The sequence below is a fragment of the Carcharhinus amblyrhynchos genome, chromosome 12 (genome assembly GCF_965287045.1).
Source record: "Carcharhinus amblyrhynchos chromosome 12, sCarAmb.v2.hapA, whole genome shotgun sequence".
Lineage (NCBI taxonomy): Eukaryota > Metazoa > Chordata > Chondrichthyes > Carcharhiniformes > Carcharhinidae > Carcharhinus > Carcharhinus amblyrhynchos.
Genome location: NC_137335.1, coordinates 13,580,768 through 13,600,063, shown reverse-complemented (window position 1 = coordinate 13,600,063; position 19,296 = coordinate 13,580,768). Strand labels below are relative to the sequence as shown.

General features: G+C 45.5%; 1 protein-coding gene across 1 annotated transcript in view; it reads left to right on the top strand.

The window, feature by feature from the left end:
* The window catches only part of slc24a3 (solute carrier family 24 member 3), a 344,477-nt gene extending 331,274 nt beyond the window's left edge, over positions 1 to 13,203 (top strand). The window contains exons 14-17 of the mRNA XM_080200075.1: positions 130 to 244; positions 3,403 to 3,515; positions 5,463 to 5,528; positions 8,771 to 13,203. Coding sequence (XP_080056201.1) covers positions 130 to 244; positions 3,403 to 3,515; positions 5,463 to 5,528; positions 8,771 to 8,920 — 444 coding nt within the window. The 3' untranslated portion in view covers positions 8,921 to 13,203. The remainder of the gene's footprint in view (positions 1 to 129; positions 245 to 3,402; positions 3,516 to 5,462; positions 5,529 to 8,770) is intronic.
* The last annotated feature ends 6,093 nt before the right edge of the window (positions 13,204 to 19,296 follow it).

The following is a 19,296-nucleotide window of genomic DNA, read 5'->3' as shown; positions in this document are numbered from 1 at the left end:
CAAAACTGGATATCCAGCTGTGCTCAGTTACACGTAGTTACCTCGAATGGTGGCTCATTGATGGTAATCTTAAATTAAGGCTTTTGGAATCCTGGCTTCAGTTACTGACAGTACTGTGTTGTTGTCTAGGTCACAATAATTGGGTACACACTAGGAATTCCGGATGTTATCATGGGAATCACCTTCCTGGCAGCTGGGACAAGTGTACCGGATTGCATGGCCAGCCTTATAGTGGCCCGGCAAGGTAAGCAGAGCACCACCATCAGCAACGAGGATCGCTGTTTGTTTAAAAAGAAAGAGGATAATGTATTGTTGAATAAAAGGAGTAACGTGCTACTGCTTGGTTTGAACTTCAAACAGAAGCTAGTCAGTTAACTGTGCCCTGCTGTATTCTCTGTGGCAACAGAGAATGGGGTGGCATGGTGGCACAGTGGTTAGCACTACTGCCTCACACTGTCAGGATTTTGATTCCCACTTGGGTCACTGTTTGTGCGGAGTCTGAATATTCTCCCCGTGTCTGCATGGGTTTCCTCCGGATGCTCCAGTTCCCTCCCCCAGTCCAAAAGATGTGCCGGTTAGGTAAATTGGCCATGCTAACCTCTCCCTCAGTGTACCCGAACAGGCACGGGAGTGTGGCAACTTGGGGATTTTCACAGTAACTTCATTTCAGTGTTAATGTAAGCAGCTTACTTGTGACTAATAAATTGGGTGGCACGGTAGTATAGTGGTTAGCACTGCTGCCTCACATGACCAAGGACCTGGGTTCAGTTCTGGCCTCGAGCCATTGTCTGTGCAGAGTTTGTACATTCTCCCCATGTCTGCGTGGGTTTCCTCCAGGTTCTCCGGTACTAAATTGCCCCTTAATATCATGGGGTTAGGGGGTGTGATGTAATGTTACGGGGATAGTGCCTGGGTGGAATTGTTGTCAGTGCAGGTTCAATGGGCCAAATGGCCTCCTTCTGCTCTGTAGATTCAATGAACTATGAAATAAACTTTAACATCTCCACCAATCAAGAATCTACTTCCAATCAGTAAACATTCCCTTCTCATACAGTTTAAATTGTTCCTTTTCCTGTTGGTTTGTCTTGCGTAGCCATTCTGTTGAGTGCAAAACAAAAAGCTTTGATAGTCTGTCTCTTTTCTCAACAATATTCATGTGCTGTGCTACCAAATGAATATTTTGTTCAGCTAAAAGTAACATAAAAGATGCTTTGCCAAAATGGCCTGAATTCAGTAACTGTTCATCTTGTGTATAATGGTGTGTAAATGCGTGGCATATTCTCTGTCCATATATCCATGGCACTGCTCTTTCTGTTCCTGGGGATGTCAGGGAGGTAATATGGAATGCTTCTAACATGCACAGCCAGCCCCAAACTCCCTCAGGCTATGCACAGTGTGGTTAAGGCTCTGGTGCAACCTAAAACTCCTTCTTTTCCATCTCAACAAAACCCACGAACCTTCAGATTAAAACTAACATTCCAGTACTGAAGATCAATTATGCTGCTGCAGTAACAATAGGAGAGGCTGGCTATAGACAAAGCGGCTCCAATAAATAAAACAGACAGCTAAAAGAAATCCTGCACAAGAAACATGACACAAATGCACTTCTTAATATTGCTACACAAGGAAGTCTGGCAAAATGGTGCCAGAAGGTGTTTAGAGCACTGAGTTTTCTAGTCTATTTATTAGTGTGACAAGTAGGCTTACATTAACACTGCAATGAAGTTACTATAACAATCCCCTAGTCACCACACTCCGGCACCTGTTCGGGTACAGTGAGGGGGAATTTAGCACGGCCAATGCTCCTAACTAGCATGTCTTTCGGGCTGTGGGAGGAAACCAGAGCACCCAGAGGAAACCCACACAGACACAAGGAGAACATATGGACTCAGCACAGATAGTGACCCAAGGATGGAATTGAACCCTGGTCCCTGGCACTATGACGCAACAGTCTTAACCATTGGGCCACCATGGAGAGGAGCTGGAACAGTTTGTCGCCCTGATCAGGCAGGAATTTTCTGTTTTGGGTAAGCACGGCCCGAAAATCCCACCCTTCGTGTGCAGGCTAGGTGGACTGGCCATGGTAAGTGCGCAGGGATATGGGGATAGAGTGGAAGGGAAGGCCTGGGTGAGATGCTCTTTTGGAGAGTTGGTGCAAACTGGATGGGCTGAGTGGCTTCTTTCTGCACTGGAGTGAACCTATGGTTCTTGGACAAGGTGAAGTTAGAGGAGAGAAAGACATGGGTTCTTGGATAGAGCAGTGGGGACACCTTGGGCAATGATTACTGAGACAAAAGTGGGAGTAGTCAAGTTTCTGTTAAATCCATATTGTCCACAAAAGTCTTGTCAATGGCAAGGATTTTGTTGAGAGAAATGGGTAATGTGGGGAGGAATGTAGAGACCGTCCGTGATTGTTGATTCACTGACTGTGTCCACACGGAGTAGATTGAAGAGAGAAGAGTTAAACAGGCATCAAGAGAAGTCTTAAGTCAGCAGTCAAAATATTCACACAAATAGACACACTGAGAATTTAGCTGACAAAGGCATGACAAAGATTAGGAGAGTTGTACCCTAGCTGTAAATGGAGGATAGGGAGATGATATGGGAGAGGAACATAAGAACTAGGAGCAGAAGGAGGCTATTCAGCCCTTCGAGCTTGCTACCCCATTCAATCAGATCATGGCTGATCTCTCCCTGGTCTCAAATCCCCACCTATTCCCTATATTTCTTTAACCAGTTTATTTACCAGAAGTGCCATCTCACTGTCAAATAGCTAAGTTCCCACAAGATGAGAGATTGTGAACTTGTAAGGAGATGGCCAGAATCTTTTAAAGGGAACACAATTCTGGACTATTCAATGGCAAATCATGCTCAGTACAAAAAAAGGCACTTTGCAACTAAATGTCAAAGGTATTTGTCCTCTGTCCACTGGATGGAGGTTGGCAAGAGGGAAGTGAGAGAAACATTGGTTTAGCATGGCACGGTGGCACAGTGGTTAGCACTGCTGCTTCACAGCACCAGGGACCCGGGTTCAATCCCAGCCTTGGGTCACTATCTGTGTGGAGTTTGCACGTTCTCCCCAGTGTCTGCGTGGGTTTCCTCTGGGTGCTCCAGTTTCCTCCCACAGTCCAAAGACATGTAGTGGCCATGCTAAATTGTCCCTTAGTGTCCAAAAGATATGTAGGATAGTAGATATGTGAGGATTACAGGGATGGAGCAATGGGAGGGGGTTTCAGTAACAGTTAGTGTCAACTCAATGGGCCGAATGGCCACCTTCTGTACTGTAAGGATGGTTCGGTGATGTTTGCTGACTCATGGCTCAACATGTCCAAGTAGTGTGAGGTAACAACAAAGTAAAGGATAAGGTTTTGAATAACAAATAACCTGTTCTGATATCCACAGGCATGGGAGATATGGCGGTATCTAATTCTATAGGAAGCAATGTCTTTGACATCCTGATTGGACTCGGCCTACCCTGGACAATAAAAACTATCATGGTGAATTACGGATCATATGTAAGTCTTCAACTTAATTCCTGTGCTGAGCGATCGATTATAAAGATATTACAGTGCTGACATATTTACAAACTGCCAGGCCCCAGTTTACTCACCCCTTTAGCCTCAATGATGTACAATGCCCACCTCAAAACAAGGCACTTTTCTCACCTGCCCCCGAGGCGGGAGCAATTCACCCTTCCCATTTCATAACCCAACCCGCCAATTTTGAAGAACAGCCAGGAATGGGCCTTGTCTGTGGATCTAAAACAAAAATTCCTGCGTCTCTTCACCCGTCATTTCCTGTGCATCACATCAGACCGTAATATATAGGGGCAGAATTAGGCCATTCGGCCCATCGAGTCTGCTCCGCCATTCAATCATGGCAGATGAGTTTCTCAATGCTATTCTCCCACCTTTTCCCCTAGCCTTTGATCCTCTTACCAATCAAGAAGCTATCTATCTCTGCCTTAAAGACACTCAATGACCTGGCCTCCTTCTGTGGCAATGAATCCCACAGATTCGCCACCCTCTGGCTGAAGAAATTCCTCCTCATTTCATTTCTAAAGGGTCGTCCCTTTCCCATGAGGCTGTGCTCTCAGATCCTAGTCTCTCCTATTAATGGAAACATCTTCCCCATGTCCATTCTGTCCAGGCCTTTCAGTATTCTGTAAGTTTCAATGAGATTTCCACCCCCCCTCATCCTTCTAACCTCCATCGAGTACAGACCCAGAATCCTCAAAACACTCCTCATAAGTCAATCCTCTCATTCCTGGGATCATTCTCGTGAACTTCCTCTGCTCCAACAGACCTACACCGTCTCCTCTTGACAAAGAGCCTGAATTATCTTACCTGTCATCCCCCCAGCCACCCAAAACCACCATAATGAAAGAACGCTGGTGTAGTTCCACTAGCCCATCATAAAACACCCCCTCCACCACCGCCTCCCGATCATTTCGCCCTTCCTCCACCTTTAAGCATTTGCAGTTTGAAACTACAAAAGGTTGTGAATGTAGCCCAGTCCATCACCAGGATGTTAGTCTGGAGGATACTAGCTACGAGGAGAGGTTGGATAAACTTGGTTTGTTCTCACTGGAACAACGGAGGTTGAGGAGTGACCTGATTTGATTTATTATTGTCACATGTGTTAGCGTACAGTGTAACGTATTGTTCTTGTGCGCCATACAGACAGAGCATGCCATTCATAGAGAAGGAAATGAGAGAGTGCAGAATGTAGTGTTACAGTCACAGCTAGGGTGTACAGAATGATCAACTTAATACAAAGTAGGTCCATTCAAAAGTCTGACGGCAGCAGGGAAGAAGCTTTTCTTGAGTCGGTTGGTACGTGACTTCAGATTTTTGTATCTTTTTCCCGACGGAAGGAGGTGAAACAGAGAAAGTCCGGAGTGCGTGGATTCCTTAATTATGCCGGCTGCTTTGCCGAGGCAGCGGGAAATGTAGACAGAGTCAATAGATGGGAGGCTTGTTGAGGTTTACAAGATTATGAGAGGCATGGACAGAGTGGATAGTCAGATGCTCTTTCCTAGGGTAGAAAAGTCAAGTATTAGAGGACGTAGGTTTAAGGTGCGTAAGGAAAGGTTTAGAGGAGATGCACGAGGCATGTTTTTTTACGCAGAGGGTAGTGAGTGGCTGGAATGCACTGCCCGGGGAGGTGTCGGGAGCAGGCACGATAGCAGCATTGAAGGAGCATTGAGACAAATGCATGGATAGGATGGGAATGGAAGGATATGGTCTCCGTAAGTGCGTACGGTTTTAGTCTAGGCAGATATCATGATTGGCTCAGGCTTGGAAGCCAAAGGGCCTGTTCCTGTGCTGTACTGTTCTTTGTCCTTTGTTGTTCTTTGTATTTAGATCTCGCGTCACACTTGGATCGACAGAAAGAGTCTCATCTGAACACGGTGAAATTTTCTATAAGGAAGATAAAATATTTTCTGTTTCTTTCTTTAGTTACCGTTGAACAGTCGGGGGCTTATATATTCAGTTGGATTGCTGCTAGCTTCTGTTTTTGTCACAGTAAGTATTGACTCCCATCATATTCACACCAGCTCATTGCCTGTGCCGTGAGATTGATGCCATCTCTGAGCTCGTGGTGAATTGTAACTGATATCTGTACAATGACGTTGCCATCATTCACTCCATGGCTGTATGCCCACTCATGTCCTAACACCCGGTTTAGTCCATTTTCTGTACAAGGCACGGTGGCACAGTGGTTAGCACTGTTACCTCACAGCGCCAGGGATCCAGGTTCAATTCTGGCCTCGGGTGATTGTGTGGAGTTTGCATGTTCTCCCCTGTGTCTGCCTGGGTTTCCTCCGGGTGCTCTGGCTTCCTCCCACACTCCAAAGACATGCAAGTTAGGTGGATTGGCCATGCTAAATTACCCCTTAGTGCCCAAAGATGAGCAGGTTAGGTGGATTGGCCGTGCTAAATTACCCCTTAGTGCCCAAAGGTGAGCAGGTTAGGTGGATTGGCCATGCTAAGTTGTCTCTCAGTGTCCAAAGATGTGCAGGTTAGGTGCATTGGCCATGCTAAATTGCCTCTTAATGTCCAAAGATGTGTAGGTTAGGTGGATTGACCATGCTAAATTGTTCCTTAGTGTCAAAGATGTGCAGGTTAGGTGGATCGGCCGTGCTAAATTGCCCCTTAGTGTCCAAATATGGGCACATTAGATGAATTGGCCATGCTAAATTGCTCCTTGGTGTTAAAGATGTGCAGGTTAGGTGAATTGGCCATGCTAAATTGCTCCTTCGTGTTAAAGATGTGCAGGTTAGGTGGATTGGCCATGCTAAATTGCTCCTTGGTGTTAAAGATGTGCAGGTTAGGTGGATTGGCCATGCTAAATTGCTCCTTCGTGTTAAAGATGTGCAGGTTAGGTGGATTGGCCATGCTAAATTGCTCCTTAGTGTCCAAAGATGTGCAGGTTAGGTGGATTGGCCGTGCTAAATTGCCCCTTAGTGTCCAAAGATGAGCAGTTTTGGTGGATTAGGCATGGTAAATATGAGGCTAGGTTGGCGGGAATGGAGGCCAGGGTGGGATGGGGGAGAGGGGGACTGGCTGTGTGAGATGCTCTTTCAAACAGTCAGTGCAGACTCAATGGGCCGAGTGGCCTCTTTCTGCAGTGTCAGGATTCTATGGAGACAATTTAAAAGTTTAATTCTGGATTTTCTAAAGCTTACTCTGCTTGGGTTCTGTTTGTGTTTTACAAACAGGCCAAATCTTCTGCAGAGCCATCCCCTTTCCATGTCTCTCCTCCGCGCCAATCTGCTTCCCTTCCTTCTCTCAGATGGCAAGTTCACATTCAAAGTGCTTTCGGCCAAACCAAGATCCAGGCGGGATTTTCCAATTCTGCTCGCTCTGAGACCGGAAACTCCCGCCCAAGATCAAGGGACTTCACAAACCTTTGTCAAACCTTCCGCCCTGTCCACACCGGTTCCCGAGGCAGGTGGAAAATTTACCCGATTATTTCAACCAATCTGCCGACTTGAGTCAAAATCCTGGTTATAGGTTTGAAAAGAATCCATCCAGAAACTCAAAATAGCCGGTTAACTTTCTGCATTTTTCCTCACCCACATTCTGGTGCTCAAGTGGTCTGCAGGTTGCTTATTGTAGATAATTCTGTCTCAAGGACTTGAAAGAACAATGTTATCTCACGAGAGGGGAAGGAACCCCTTTCCATATCGATGGTCCCAGCTGCTCTCCAGATTCCAGTGCTATCCTGCACTGCGGCACTCAGAAGAATGAAAGGAATGTGACGATGTTAATCCCCAAAGTTTGTCTGGCTCTGACAACATTCTAATCATTGTATTCCTACAGTGCAAAAGAGGCCACTCACAACACCAGGTTAAAGTCCAACAGGTTTATTTGGTAGCAAAAGCCACTAGCTTTCGGAGCGCTGCTCCTTCGTCAGGTGAATGGGAGCCGTGTTCACAAACAGGACATTTAAAAACACAAACTCAATTTACAAAATAATAGTTGGAATGTGAGTCTTTACAGGTAATCGAGTCTTAAAGGTACAGACAATGTGAGTGGAGAGAGGGTTAAGCACAGGTGTGTAATGTCTCCAGCCAAGACAGTTTGTGAGATTTTGCAAGCCCAGGCATGGGGATTACAGATAGTGTGACATGAACCCAAGATCCCTGTTGAGGCCGTCCTCATGTGCAGACTACCCAGCCTTCAGGAGAACAGTGACCACAACACCACACAACCCTGCCGCAGCAACCTCCGCAAGATGTGCCAGATCACCAACACGGATGCTATCATCTCACATAAGAACACCATCTACCAGGTACACGGTACATACTCCTACAACTCGGCCAACATTGTCTACCTGATACGCTGCAATAAAGAATGTTCCAAGGCTTGATACATTGGGGAGACCATGCAGACACTATGACAACAGATGAATGAACACCGCTCGACAATCACCAGGCAAGAGTGTTCTCTTCCTGTTGGGGAACACTTCAGCAGTCACGGGCATTCAGCCTCTGATCTTCAGGTAAGCGTTCTCCAAGACGGCCTTCACGACATACGACAATGCAGAGTCACTGAGCAGAAACTGATAGCCAAGTTCTGTACACGTGAGGATGGCCTCAACCGGGATTTTGGGTTCATGTCACACTATCTGTAACCCCCACGACTTGCCTGGGCTTGCTAAATCTCACTAACCGTCCTGTCTGGAGACAATACACATCTCTTTAACCTGTGCTTAAGCCTCTCTCCACTCACATAGTCTGTACCTTTAAGACTTGATTACCTATAAAGACTCGCATTCCAACCATTATCTTGTAAATTGAGTTTGTGTCTTTGTACGTCCTGTTTGTGAACAGAACTCCCACTTACCTGACGAAGGAGCAGCGCTCCGAAAGCTAGTGGCTTTTGCTACCAAATAAACCTGTTGGATGTTAACCTGGTGTTGTGAGACTTCTTACTGTGTTTACCCCAGTCTAACACTGGCGTCTCCACATCATGCCTTACAACGCCTGGGTTCGATTCCAAGGCATTCAGCCTCTGATCTTGGGTCACTGTCACATTCTTCCCCGTGTCTGCACGGGTTGCTTCCAGTTACCTCTCACAGTCCGAAAGACGTGCTGGTTAGGTGCATTGGCTGTGCTAAAATTCTGCCTCATTGTACCCAAGGTGTGGTGACAAGGGGATTTTCACAGTAACTTAATTGCGGGTGTTAATATAAGCCTACTTGTGACACAAATAAATAAACTTGAAGCGTGTCATCACTGGTCTTGTTACTGTCTCCATAGGTAGTTGGTGTCCACCTGAACAAATGGAAGCTGGATAAGAAGCTTGGCTGCGTGTCCCTGTTCCTCTACGCCATCTTCTTGTGTTTCTCCATCATGACGGAGTTCAACGTTTTCACTTTTGTGAACCTTCCCATGTGCCAGGATCACTGATGTACAACGAAGATGACCTGGGAGCAAGCACCTTGGTATCAGTGCAATACAAAGACAATGTAAAGAGCTGAAGTCCCATGGCTTTTGGTTGGCTACACAGAGTTGCTCTTACAGATGAACTTGGTACAAGACGTATTTTTGAGAGATATAACAAAAAAAAACACCTGTATTGATGTGAACGTATTTTTAATGTATTTATGTGGAGTCATGATAGATGCAGACAGACAGACACACACATACACACGCGCGCGCGCACACACACACACACATACACACACAAAACTATCTGATTTCATTGGCTGCTAATTGACGTAAGGCTGGAAGATGAACCTGCCATGTTTGTATACTCTCAGTTATTGTCAGAAAGAAATATTTTGCCCTGAGATCGGATGAGTGAGAGGTTGAGTGCTTCCGGGAGAGAATGTCTGCAAGCAAGGGATTTTATTGACCTGTGATTTTTACCTCTCACCTCCCCCAGCCCCCCTGCAAACCCTCTCCGTCCCCATTCTCCACCTGCCTCCACCTTCTCGTGCCCTTCCCCCTCCCCAGAAGAGCTTTGAATACCAAGAATGTACATATGGACGATAGTCACCTTACCCTTATGCTCACCAGCTGTTCCCACTGCTGAGAGAAATGTGGAATTGAGGCTCTGAGCCACACAGCCTTCATGCAGGGACTTTTGAGATGTGAAATTTGAAATCTCTACAATCACTGCAGTTTGTACCCCAGATACTAGTCCCTCCCGACAGGACCGATTTTTCCAGGAGGTATATTTGCACGAAACTGTTCTATTTTGTCCTCGGAGAAGTTGCATAGTCAATGGTACATGTGTGTATATTGATGGTATAAAAATGTATATATTGGGAATTTTTTTTTTCTCTTTTCCAAAAAAGGTAGAATATATAAGATATTATTATTATTATTATCACGGTTTTACCCTGCTGCACGGTTTTTAGATTTGGAAATATTGTCGAAGGTATAAAGGGTGCAGCTGAAGAAGCAGAGTTGCTCTAGTTTTTGACTGTACAGGGTAGTTTTAAGAATAAAAGCATGTTTAATTTATATATTTATAAAAAAAAACAGCACAGGAGGCCACTTTGCAAGTTTCACAGCACATTTTTACAGGAATCTCTCACAGCGCCGTGCACATGCCTGCATGCTTAACCTTCCCCACCTCCTCCCTCCCAACCCCACCCTACGGTCTTCAGTGTATTGTCTTCTTCAGCTTATTTTACCTCTTCCGACAAAGATGGAATAACCATGGTGGGGAAGACTGTTCTCTTTAACTGTTGCTATAGTTAATAAATTTGTAGATGAATTTGCTACAAAATGGCTCCGCCAAACTGATTGTAGTCAGTTCTCTCGCTCTTAACGTAACTGGTTCCTTTGGTTTTGTCTTCTTAAGCGATGATATACTGATACCACCAAAGTTATGGCCAGAAAGGAGCAAATTGTTTTTCCAATCTATCGCGCCTCACCAAAGTTTACAAGCGAACACTACAGGACAGTGTTAAATTATATTTCCAATAAGATTGCGATTTTTCTTCTGCTCTTGGGGATACAAAGATAAAGTTTATTTATTAGCCACAAGCAAGGCTTACGTTAACACTGCAATAAAGTTACTGTGAAATTCCCCCAGTCCAGGTCAATGCACCTAACCAGCACATCTTTAAGGATGTGGGAGGAAACCCACGCAGAGAACGTACAAACCCCACACAGACAGTGAGCCAAGATCAGGAATTGAACCTGGATTGCTCTGGCGCTGTGAAGCAGCAGTGCTAACCACTGTGCCGCATGAGAAATTTAATGGAACAAAGAGAAGTACAGCACAGGAACCCAGGCCCTTCGGTCCTCCAAGCCCGTGCCGATCACGATGCCCTAACGAAACTAAAAAAAAAACCTCTGCCCTTACTTGAACTTCTATTTCCTCCCTATTTACATATCCATCCAGATGCCTCTTCTATGTTGCTAGTGTGTCTGCTTCCACCATCTCCAGGCACCCACCACTTACTGCGTGAAAAACTTCCCCCGCACGTCTCCCTCAAACTTTCTCCCTCTCACCTTGAACCCGTGCCCCCTTGTAATTGACTCTTCCATTCTAAGGAAAAAGCCTCTGACTATCCACCCTGTCTGTGCCTCTCATAATTTTGTAATGGACTTCAAATTTTTCATGGATATTAAGCATGAGGTTTGGATCGCCAGCAGTGAGCTGAATATTTGTGTGGATTACTCAAATATGCTGCGCTATCATTATTGCTCAGTCCTATTCTCCCCTTGTTATTATTTCACTCAATATCCTTATAGTGTTAGCATCTGTATCTCTCCCTCTCTGCCTTTTTCTTTCTCACCCCACCATCCATCCTCAAACCAGAATTTAAAGAGTAAGTTTATTTCATATCCTCCTGCAGGGGGCAGCACAGTGGTTAGTACTGCCTCCTCACAGCGTCAGGGACCCGGGTTCAATTCCGGCCTTGGGTCACTGTCTGTGTGGAGCTTTCACGTTCTCCCCATGTCTGCATGGGTTCCCTCCGGGTGCTCTAGTTTCTTCCCACAGCCCAAATACTATGATACAGAGGTTAAACCCATTTACCTCACGTCGTAATCTGCTACAATTATTTGAGAAGGTGTTATCTGTTCTTCACCAACCTGTTAGAGCTTCTTTAATATAAAGACCAGACATTGAATAATTAACAAGGTTTTTTTATTTAAATAATTAGGAACTTTAACCAAACAAGTAACATTTTACCTAAGGTACATTCCGACTGAAATGCTGTTCGAGTAATACAAGGAACATTCATTACCAAAATATTAAAGTTTAGTCACTGTCAAAAAAAATACCCAGGTCTGATGGCATTCAAAGTTTTTTGGAGTTGTCCGCTGTCTGTAAGATCTTTCTGACTCGGTATCCTTCTGTTAAATAGCTGGATAATTCTCTTAAGAGTTATTTAAACTGGCAGAGTGGACTGCCGCTCTAGAGAGGAATGCTGGCTGTTTTACTGACTGCCCTGGCCTCTGGAGATGCTCTCTCAACATGTTCTCACTTGAAAAGGCTGTTGCTTTTGCCTTTATACTTGCTATGGCCTCGCAATTTTCTTACACCACGATTGGTTTGATGCTGTCAACAATATCAAATTCAACTCTGATAGGCTCTTAATAGTTAAGTGTCTTCTTTAAACTCACAGGCTAACATAAATGCAAAAACCTGCAGAGCCTGTTACTAAGGCAACACTGCTGCTTGGTCCTTTTGAAACAAATGTTGCAACCTGGAGTCTATGCATATTTTGCATTTTAGCACAGAACTCAACAACAGCTTTTAAAGGGACCACACACTGTTTTCTTTCCCTCGAACATTCTTTACAATTCTTTTATATTTTGATAAACATTCTTTATATCTTTACAAACTCAAACTTCACAACACAAAGATGTGCAGGTTGGGCAGATAGACCATGCTAAATTGCCCTTTAGTTTCCCAAGATGTGAAGGTTGGGTGGATTGGCGATGGCAGATTGCCCCTTAGTGTCCCAAGATGTGTAGGCTAGACGGATTAGCCATGGTAAATGTGCGGGGTTATGGCCTGGGGGAGATACTCTGTAGAAAAGTCAGTGCAAACTCATTGGGCCCTTCTGCATTATAGGGATTCTACAATTAAATATCCTTACAGTGTTCACATCTGTATCTCTCCCTCTCCACCTCTTTCTTTCTCACCCCACCATCAATCCTCAAACCAAGATTTAAAGAGTAAATTTATTTTGTATCCTCCTGTGTTCCCCCAGGCCCCTGTAGCACAATCTGCTCCCAGTGTAGGACCTCTTTGGAAAAGGAAAGTCTTGTAATGCTAAAAGAAAATTACTGTGATTGCTGGAATCTGAAACCAAAAGAGAAAATGCTGGAAAATCTCAGCAGGGTCACCTGCACTTGAAACGTCAGCTCTTTACCCTCCTTACAGATGCTGCCAGACCTGCTGAGATTTTCCAGTATTTTCTCTTTTGGTCTTGTACTGCCAGAGTGCTAGGAGATCAGGTTGGCTGAACTGTTGAACATGGGGGTTTGTGCGTATGGAAGCTGGCAAAACGAGAGGCTTAATGCAACATTACCTTTGTCAATTTGTTTAATTATTTCAATCTGTCCACAGTTGTCATGGACTAACTGTTGCTGTAGATTTCTTTCCAAATCCAAGAGAATAATGCCTTGGCAATATACTCGTGTTAACTTTTGTTAGTTAACTAAAACCGGAATTTGACCCCTGAATGTTTGGTTGGCATAGATATATAATTTTTTTGCAAAATAAATCAACAAAATGGGAAGTGTTTTGGAGTGTGGTATGATCTGTTTGGTTGACTGTCACTGGAAATGACAGCGTTGTTTTTCTTGAAGATTACTCTTGTTGCCCAGGGTGGCACAATGGTTAGCACTGCTGCCTCACAGCACCAGAGACCTGGGTTCAATTCCAGCCTCTGGTGACTGTGTGCACGTTCTCCCCCGTGACTGCATGAGTTGCCTCCGGGTCTTCTGCTTTCCTCCCACAATCCAAAGATGTGCAGATTAGATGGATTGGCCGTGCTAAATTGCCCCTTAGTGTCAGGGGGATCAGCTAGGGTAATCAGATGGAGATAGGAGCTGGTTGGGATTGTGGTCGTACAGACTCGATGGGCTGAACGACCTCCTTCTGCACTGTAGGGACTTATGATTGCTGCCACGCTGAGTTGACTAAAGATTAAGTTCGCCCAGTGGTGTGATCTCTGGGTGGGAAGTTGCATGTTCTGGTAGAAAGTGGGCTTAAATGGAGGTGGTGTGGACCAAGTTGTAGTGGTTAATGATGAAGAGGATGAAGGTAGTGCTTCCACCACTCTCTAGGAAGAGGCCCAAAGTCTCAACCTTCAGGAAAAAATGGAAAGATGTTAAATGGTCTTAAAATGGAGGATCCTTTGTTTTTAAGCAGCGAAACTCTAGTTCTAGATTCTCCCAAAAGAGGAAACATCCGCTCCACATCCACTCTCAGGATCTTGTTTGCTTCAATCAAGTCGTCCCTTACTCTTCGCAGTGAAGCAACTCCAATTGGAGTTGAAATCCAATGCAAACAAGACTTGGGACAAAGAATAAAAATTCAGTCTGGGCCATAAACTAACATTTTCATATCATCACGAGTTGTGAGAGTTGATTGTTTGTGCTGAGTAACGTTAAGGATTTGGGAGTTTTATACAGCTTATTTTTGGAGAGTGGTGTAACATTTTGCAACGAGGGCAGCTTTCAGTGAGTCAGCCTGACTTCCCCTCATCAAACCCTTTGCTGCCTGCAGAACTCGCTGCCCAATTGGTTTCCTGAGCAAATGTTTCTACTTTCTGTCTGGTTCCGAACACGGTTCCTCTATTTGTTCAATTGCAGTAGCTTCAGAGAGGCCTTCTTTAAAACATCCATTCGTAGCCAAGAACTTAAGGAAATAAGGCACCAGTGAAGCTGGAAATTCTAGTCGGGATTCCACTTGTGTGAAACTGGGGCGGCACGGTGACACAGTGGCTAACACTGCTGCCTTACAGGTTCAATTCCCTGCTGAGGTGACTGTCTGTGTGAAGTTTGCACATTCTCCTCGTGTCTGTGTGGGTTTCCTCCGGGGGCTCCGGTTTCCTCCCTTAGTCCAAAAATGTGTGGGTGAGGTGGATTGGCCATTTTCAATTGCCCCTTAGTGTCAGGAGGACCAGCTAGGGTAAATGCATGGGCTTATGGGGATAGGGTTTGGGTGGGATTGTGGTCGGTACAGACTTGATGGGCTGAATGGCCTCCTTCTGCACTGTAGGATTCTATGATCCTATCTTTGTCTGATAAAAGCTTTCCTTCAAGGTTTCATTTGTCTACTACTTTGTCGCAAACATCGCTCCCTCCAAGACACACACATGATACATATATACTCACACCCTCTATCCTAACCTTGACCTCTTTACATAGAAACAATGAAGATAAGGAGGAGGCCATTTGGCCCTTTCAGCCTGTCCGCCATACATCACGATCATGGCCGATTCTCAACTCAGTAGCCTTATCCTGCTTTTCTCCCCATAACCTTTGATCCAGTTCACCCCAAGTGCTCTATCTAGCTGCCTCTTTCCTCCACCTGCCCCTCTACAATTTTTCAACACCTTATAACCCATCATATTCTTGCCTCTCATCAATTCTGAAGTAGGACGGCACAGTAGCACAGTGGTTAGCACTGCTGCTTCACAGCTCCAGAGACCTGGGTTCGATTCCCAGCTCGGGTCACTGTCTGTGTGGAGTTTGCACATTCCCCCTGTGTCTGTGTGGGTTTCCTCTGGGTGCTCCAGTTTCCTCCCACAGTCCAAAGATGTGTTAGGTTGATTGGCCATGCTAACATTGCCCCTCAGTGTCCTGAGATGTGTAGGTTAGCGGGTAAAAGATGTGGGGGTAGGGTCTCGGTGGGATTGTGGTTGGTGCAGACTTGATGAGCCGAAAGGCTCTTTCTGACTGTAGGGGTCTATGATTCTATGAAGAGTTATAGTGGGCTCAGAACGTAAGCGCTGCCTCTACCAACAGATGCTGCCAGACCTGCAGAGCTTTTCCAGCACTTTCTGTTTTGATTTCCGATCTCCAGCAATTTTGCTTTTGCGCTTTTTTAATCCACTTCCAGGTGCTCTGATAGAAAACAGACGGCCATCTGCTAGGTCATCTCTCTCTCCAATGACAGCTTTGATGTTGGAATGAAGTCAAGCAACCACAAGATAGTTTTGAAATGAATAAGTCTCTCCACACCCAGAAACGAAATATAGATTTTTCTGGGCATGTGACCACAAGCCTCTGCTCCGGACAAGCTCTGCTGGATACAAGCCATACCATCTTCACGAGAAAGCTTGTGGGTAAAACTATTTGTCCTTAGACTTACATGATCATGAGGACAAATGTTTCCAGTTCTTCTCCACGGTGGCACAGTGGTTAGCACAGCTACCTCACGGCGCCAGGGATCTGGGTTCAATTCCAGGCTTGGGTAACTGTCTGTGTGGAGTCTGCACATTTTCCCTGTGTCTGCGTGGGTTTCCTCCAGGTGGTCTGGTTTCCTCTCACGGTCTGAAAGATGTGCGGGTTAGGTGCATTGGCCATGCTAAATAGTCCCCTTTGTGTCCTGGGATACAGGTTGGAGGGATTAGCAGGTAAATATGAGGGGATAAAGTGGGATTGTAGACTCTATGGGCTGAATGGCCTCCTTCTTCACTGTAGGGTTTCTATTTCCAAGTGACTGCTTTCTTCGCAGATGCACAAAGTTGAGCTTCATATGGTGTGCCTTGAGCTTTGCAATAAAGTCCTTTGTATAAATCATACACCTCAGACATTATACCTGTTCTGCCAAGACTATGTTGCCGATGTCCTTTTATCTGTGCTACTTGTTCCCAGGAGAGGTGGCATGGTTTTAACTGTTATGGTGTGAGACTGTAAGAACTATTCCAGAGATTTGTGGTAACATGGAACTACATATAGGTCAACTATCCATATCATTACTGCTGCAGCTGTGGATTATACAATATTGTGTTAAAAAATCTATTCATTCCGTCAAATCATCCCTCCTGACAGAGGCAACCAATTCCTATGCCTATTTTAAAGCCATCTCAGCCACACAGTTGCTGATGGATATTGAGGATAAGTGCATCAAGCTTTGATATCCACAGAAGGAATTTTCCTTACACATATCCTGCCCGTGTAAAAGCCTAGGGGAGGTGATGGCCTAGTGGTATCATTGCTAAACTATTAATCCAGAAACTCAGCTAATGTTCTGGGGACCCAGGTTCGAATCCCGCAACGGCAGATGGTGGAATTTGAATTCAATAAAAAGAAAATCTGGAATTAAGAATCTGCTTAAACCATTCTCGGAAAAACCCATCTGGCTCACTGATATCTCTTTAGGGAAGAAAATCTGCCGTCCTTAGCTGCTCTGGCCTACATGTGAATCCAGATCCCACAGCAATGTGGTTGACTCTCAACTGCCCTCTGGAATGTAGGGCAGTTAGGGATGGTCAATAAACGCTGGCCCAGCCAGTGACACCCACATCCCGTCAAAATAAATAAGTAAAAAGAAACATGAGAGGTACTAGATCCAAGCTGTCAGGAGTAGACATTACACCTGATCTCAGGCTTGGGCCTACATTTGACATTAGCATTGTTATGAGGCATCTGGCTCCAGTGCAGCAGCGAATGCGGCCCCCCTGGCACCACACAACAATTAGTTCCTACCTCTTTACAACCTATTGTCACAATTTAATGATATTACAGTCAGAAAAAGCCATTCAATTCTTTTACTAGATGACATTTTTGGCTAGTTTCACATCATTTCTATTAAGATGAATACCGCATGACTCTTAGTACACTTTGCTGCAGCTTCTGGTGTGGGCCCTGATTTATGCGGACAGGACAATCTATTAGCTAGGCATTGTATTATAAAAATACACTTTTGGTGTAGAGAACAGGTTAGTTTTCTTTTATTCCCCTCAACACTTGCCGCAATAGAATCTCTACAGTGCAGAAGGAGGCCATTCAGCCCATCAAGTCTGCACCGACCACAATCCCACACAAGCCCTACTGCCATTACCCCAAGTATTTACCCTAGCTAGCCCCCCTGAAACTAAGGGGCAATTTGACACGGCCAATCCCCTAACTTGTACATCTGTGGATTGTGGGAGGATTACAGAGCACCCAGAGAAACCCACGCAGACATGGGGAGAATGTGCAAACTCCACATAGACATTGACCGAAGCTGGGAATCGAACCCGGTTTCCTGACACTGTGAGGCAGCAGTGCTAACCACTGCGCCATCGTGGTGTTCAGTGCTGTGCTGTGAAGTTATCTTATTTCCTCCTCATTCCCCACAAAAGAATTGAACATTTCCACGTTCGAAGGAGCCAGTGACCTCACAACCAATGACTTCTTGTGATCCATTATCGACCCAGGCTGAAGCTGCTGTTTCCAACACTGGATTTGAAGACCACTTTGGGCAACATGGTGGCACAGTGGTTAACACTGCTGCCTCACAGCGCCAGGGACCCAGGTTCAATTCCCGGCTTGGGTCACTGTGGAGTTTGCACATTCTCCCCATGTCTGCCTGGGATTCCTTCGGGTGCTCTGGTTTCCTCCCACAGTCCAAAGATGTGCGGGTTAGGTTGATTGGCCATGATACATTGCCCCTTAGTGTCAGGGGGATTAGCAGCGTAATTATGTAGGGTTACAGAGATAAGGCCTGGGTGGGATTGTTGTCGGTGCAGTCTCGATACTGGCCCAGTCTCGATGGGCAATCCTCCTGCACTGTAGGAATTCTATGATTCTATGGTTATTGCCAGAATGAGCTGTCTGAGTGTATAACTCAGTGCATGGTGGAAAAAGCAAAGATATTTCCCCTGAATTGCACTAATGGTGGTGGCAGGAGTGAAAATCCACCTTTTTCTCGCCAGCCACAATGCCAGGTTTTTGCGCCAAATTGTCTACTTCATTAATTATGCGGATTCAACGCTGTCTCACTTGCAGGTGACCTCGAACTTGCCCAGTGACCTCGAACTTGCCCGCCACACCATCACCGCACCATTTCCTCGTGCCAGACACCATATTTAAACAGCAGCCACACACACAGGTCTCAATCCTCACAGCCCAGGACTGGCCCCGAAAGCTCCCCCAGACTCAGCATCCCTGAAACATCTTTTGGACTCCATGGAGACCCGTCGTGATGCCCTCTTCCTCCCCACTCCCACTCCTGACATTTCCCTTTTAACACAGTGGCACAGTGGTTAGCACTGCTGCCTCACAGCGCCAGGGACCCGGGTTCAATTCCAGCCTCGGGTCACAGTCTGTGCGGAGACTGCACATTCTCCTTGTGTCTGTGTGGGTTTCCTCCAGGTGCTCTAGTTTCCTCCCACAGTCCGAAAGACATGCTGGTTTGGTGCATTGGCCATGCTAAATTCTCCCTCAGTGTACCCAAACAGGCACCAGAGTATGGCGACTAGGGGATTTTCACAGTGACTTCATTGCAGTGTTAATGTAAGCCTACTTGTGGGCACTACTAAATAAAGCCGGATTCGATTTCCAGCTTAAGTCACTGTGCGGAGTCTGCAAATTCTCCCCATGTCTGCGTGGGTTTCCTCCGGGTGTTCTGGTTTCCTCCCACAGTCAGGAAGATGTGCTGGTTAGGTGCATTGATCCAAACAGGCGCCATAGTGTGGCGACTAGGGGAATTTCACAGTAACTTCATTGCAGTGTTAATGTAAGCCTAATAAATAAACTTTTTTTACTTTTCCTTTTTTAGACGTGCTGGTTAGGTGCACTGGCCATGCTAAATTCTCTCACAGTGTACCTGAACAGGCACCGGAATGTGGCAACTGGGGGATCTTCACGTTAAC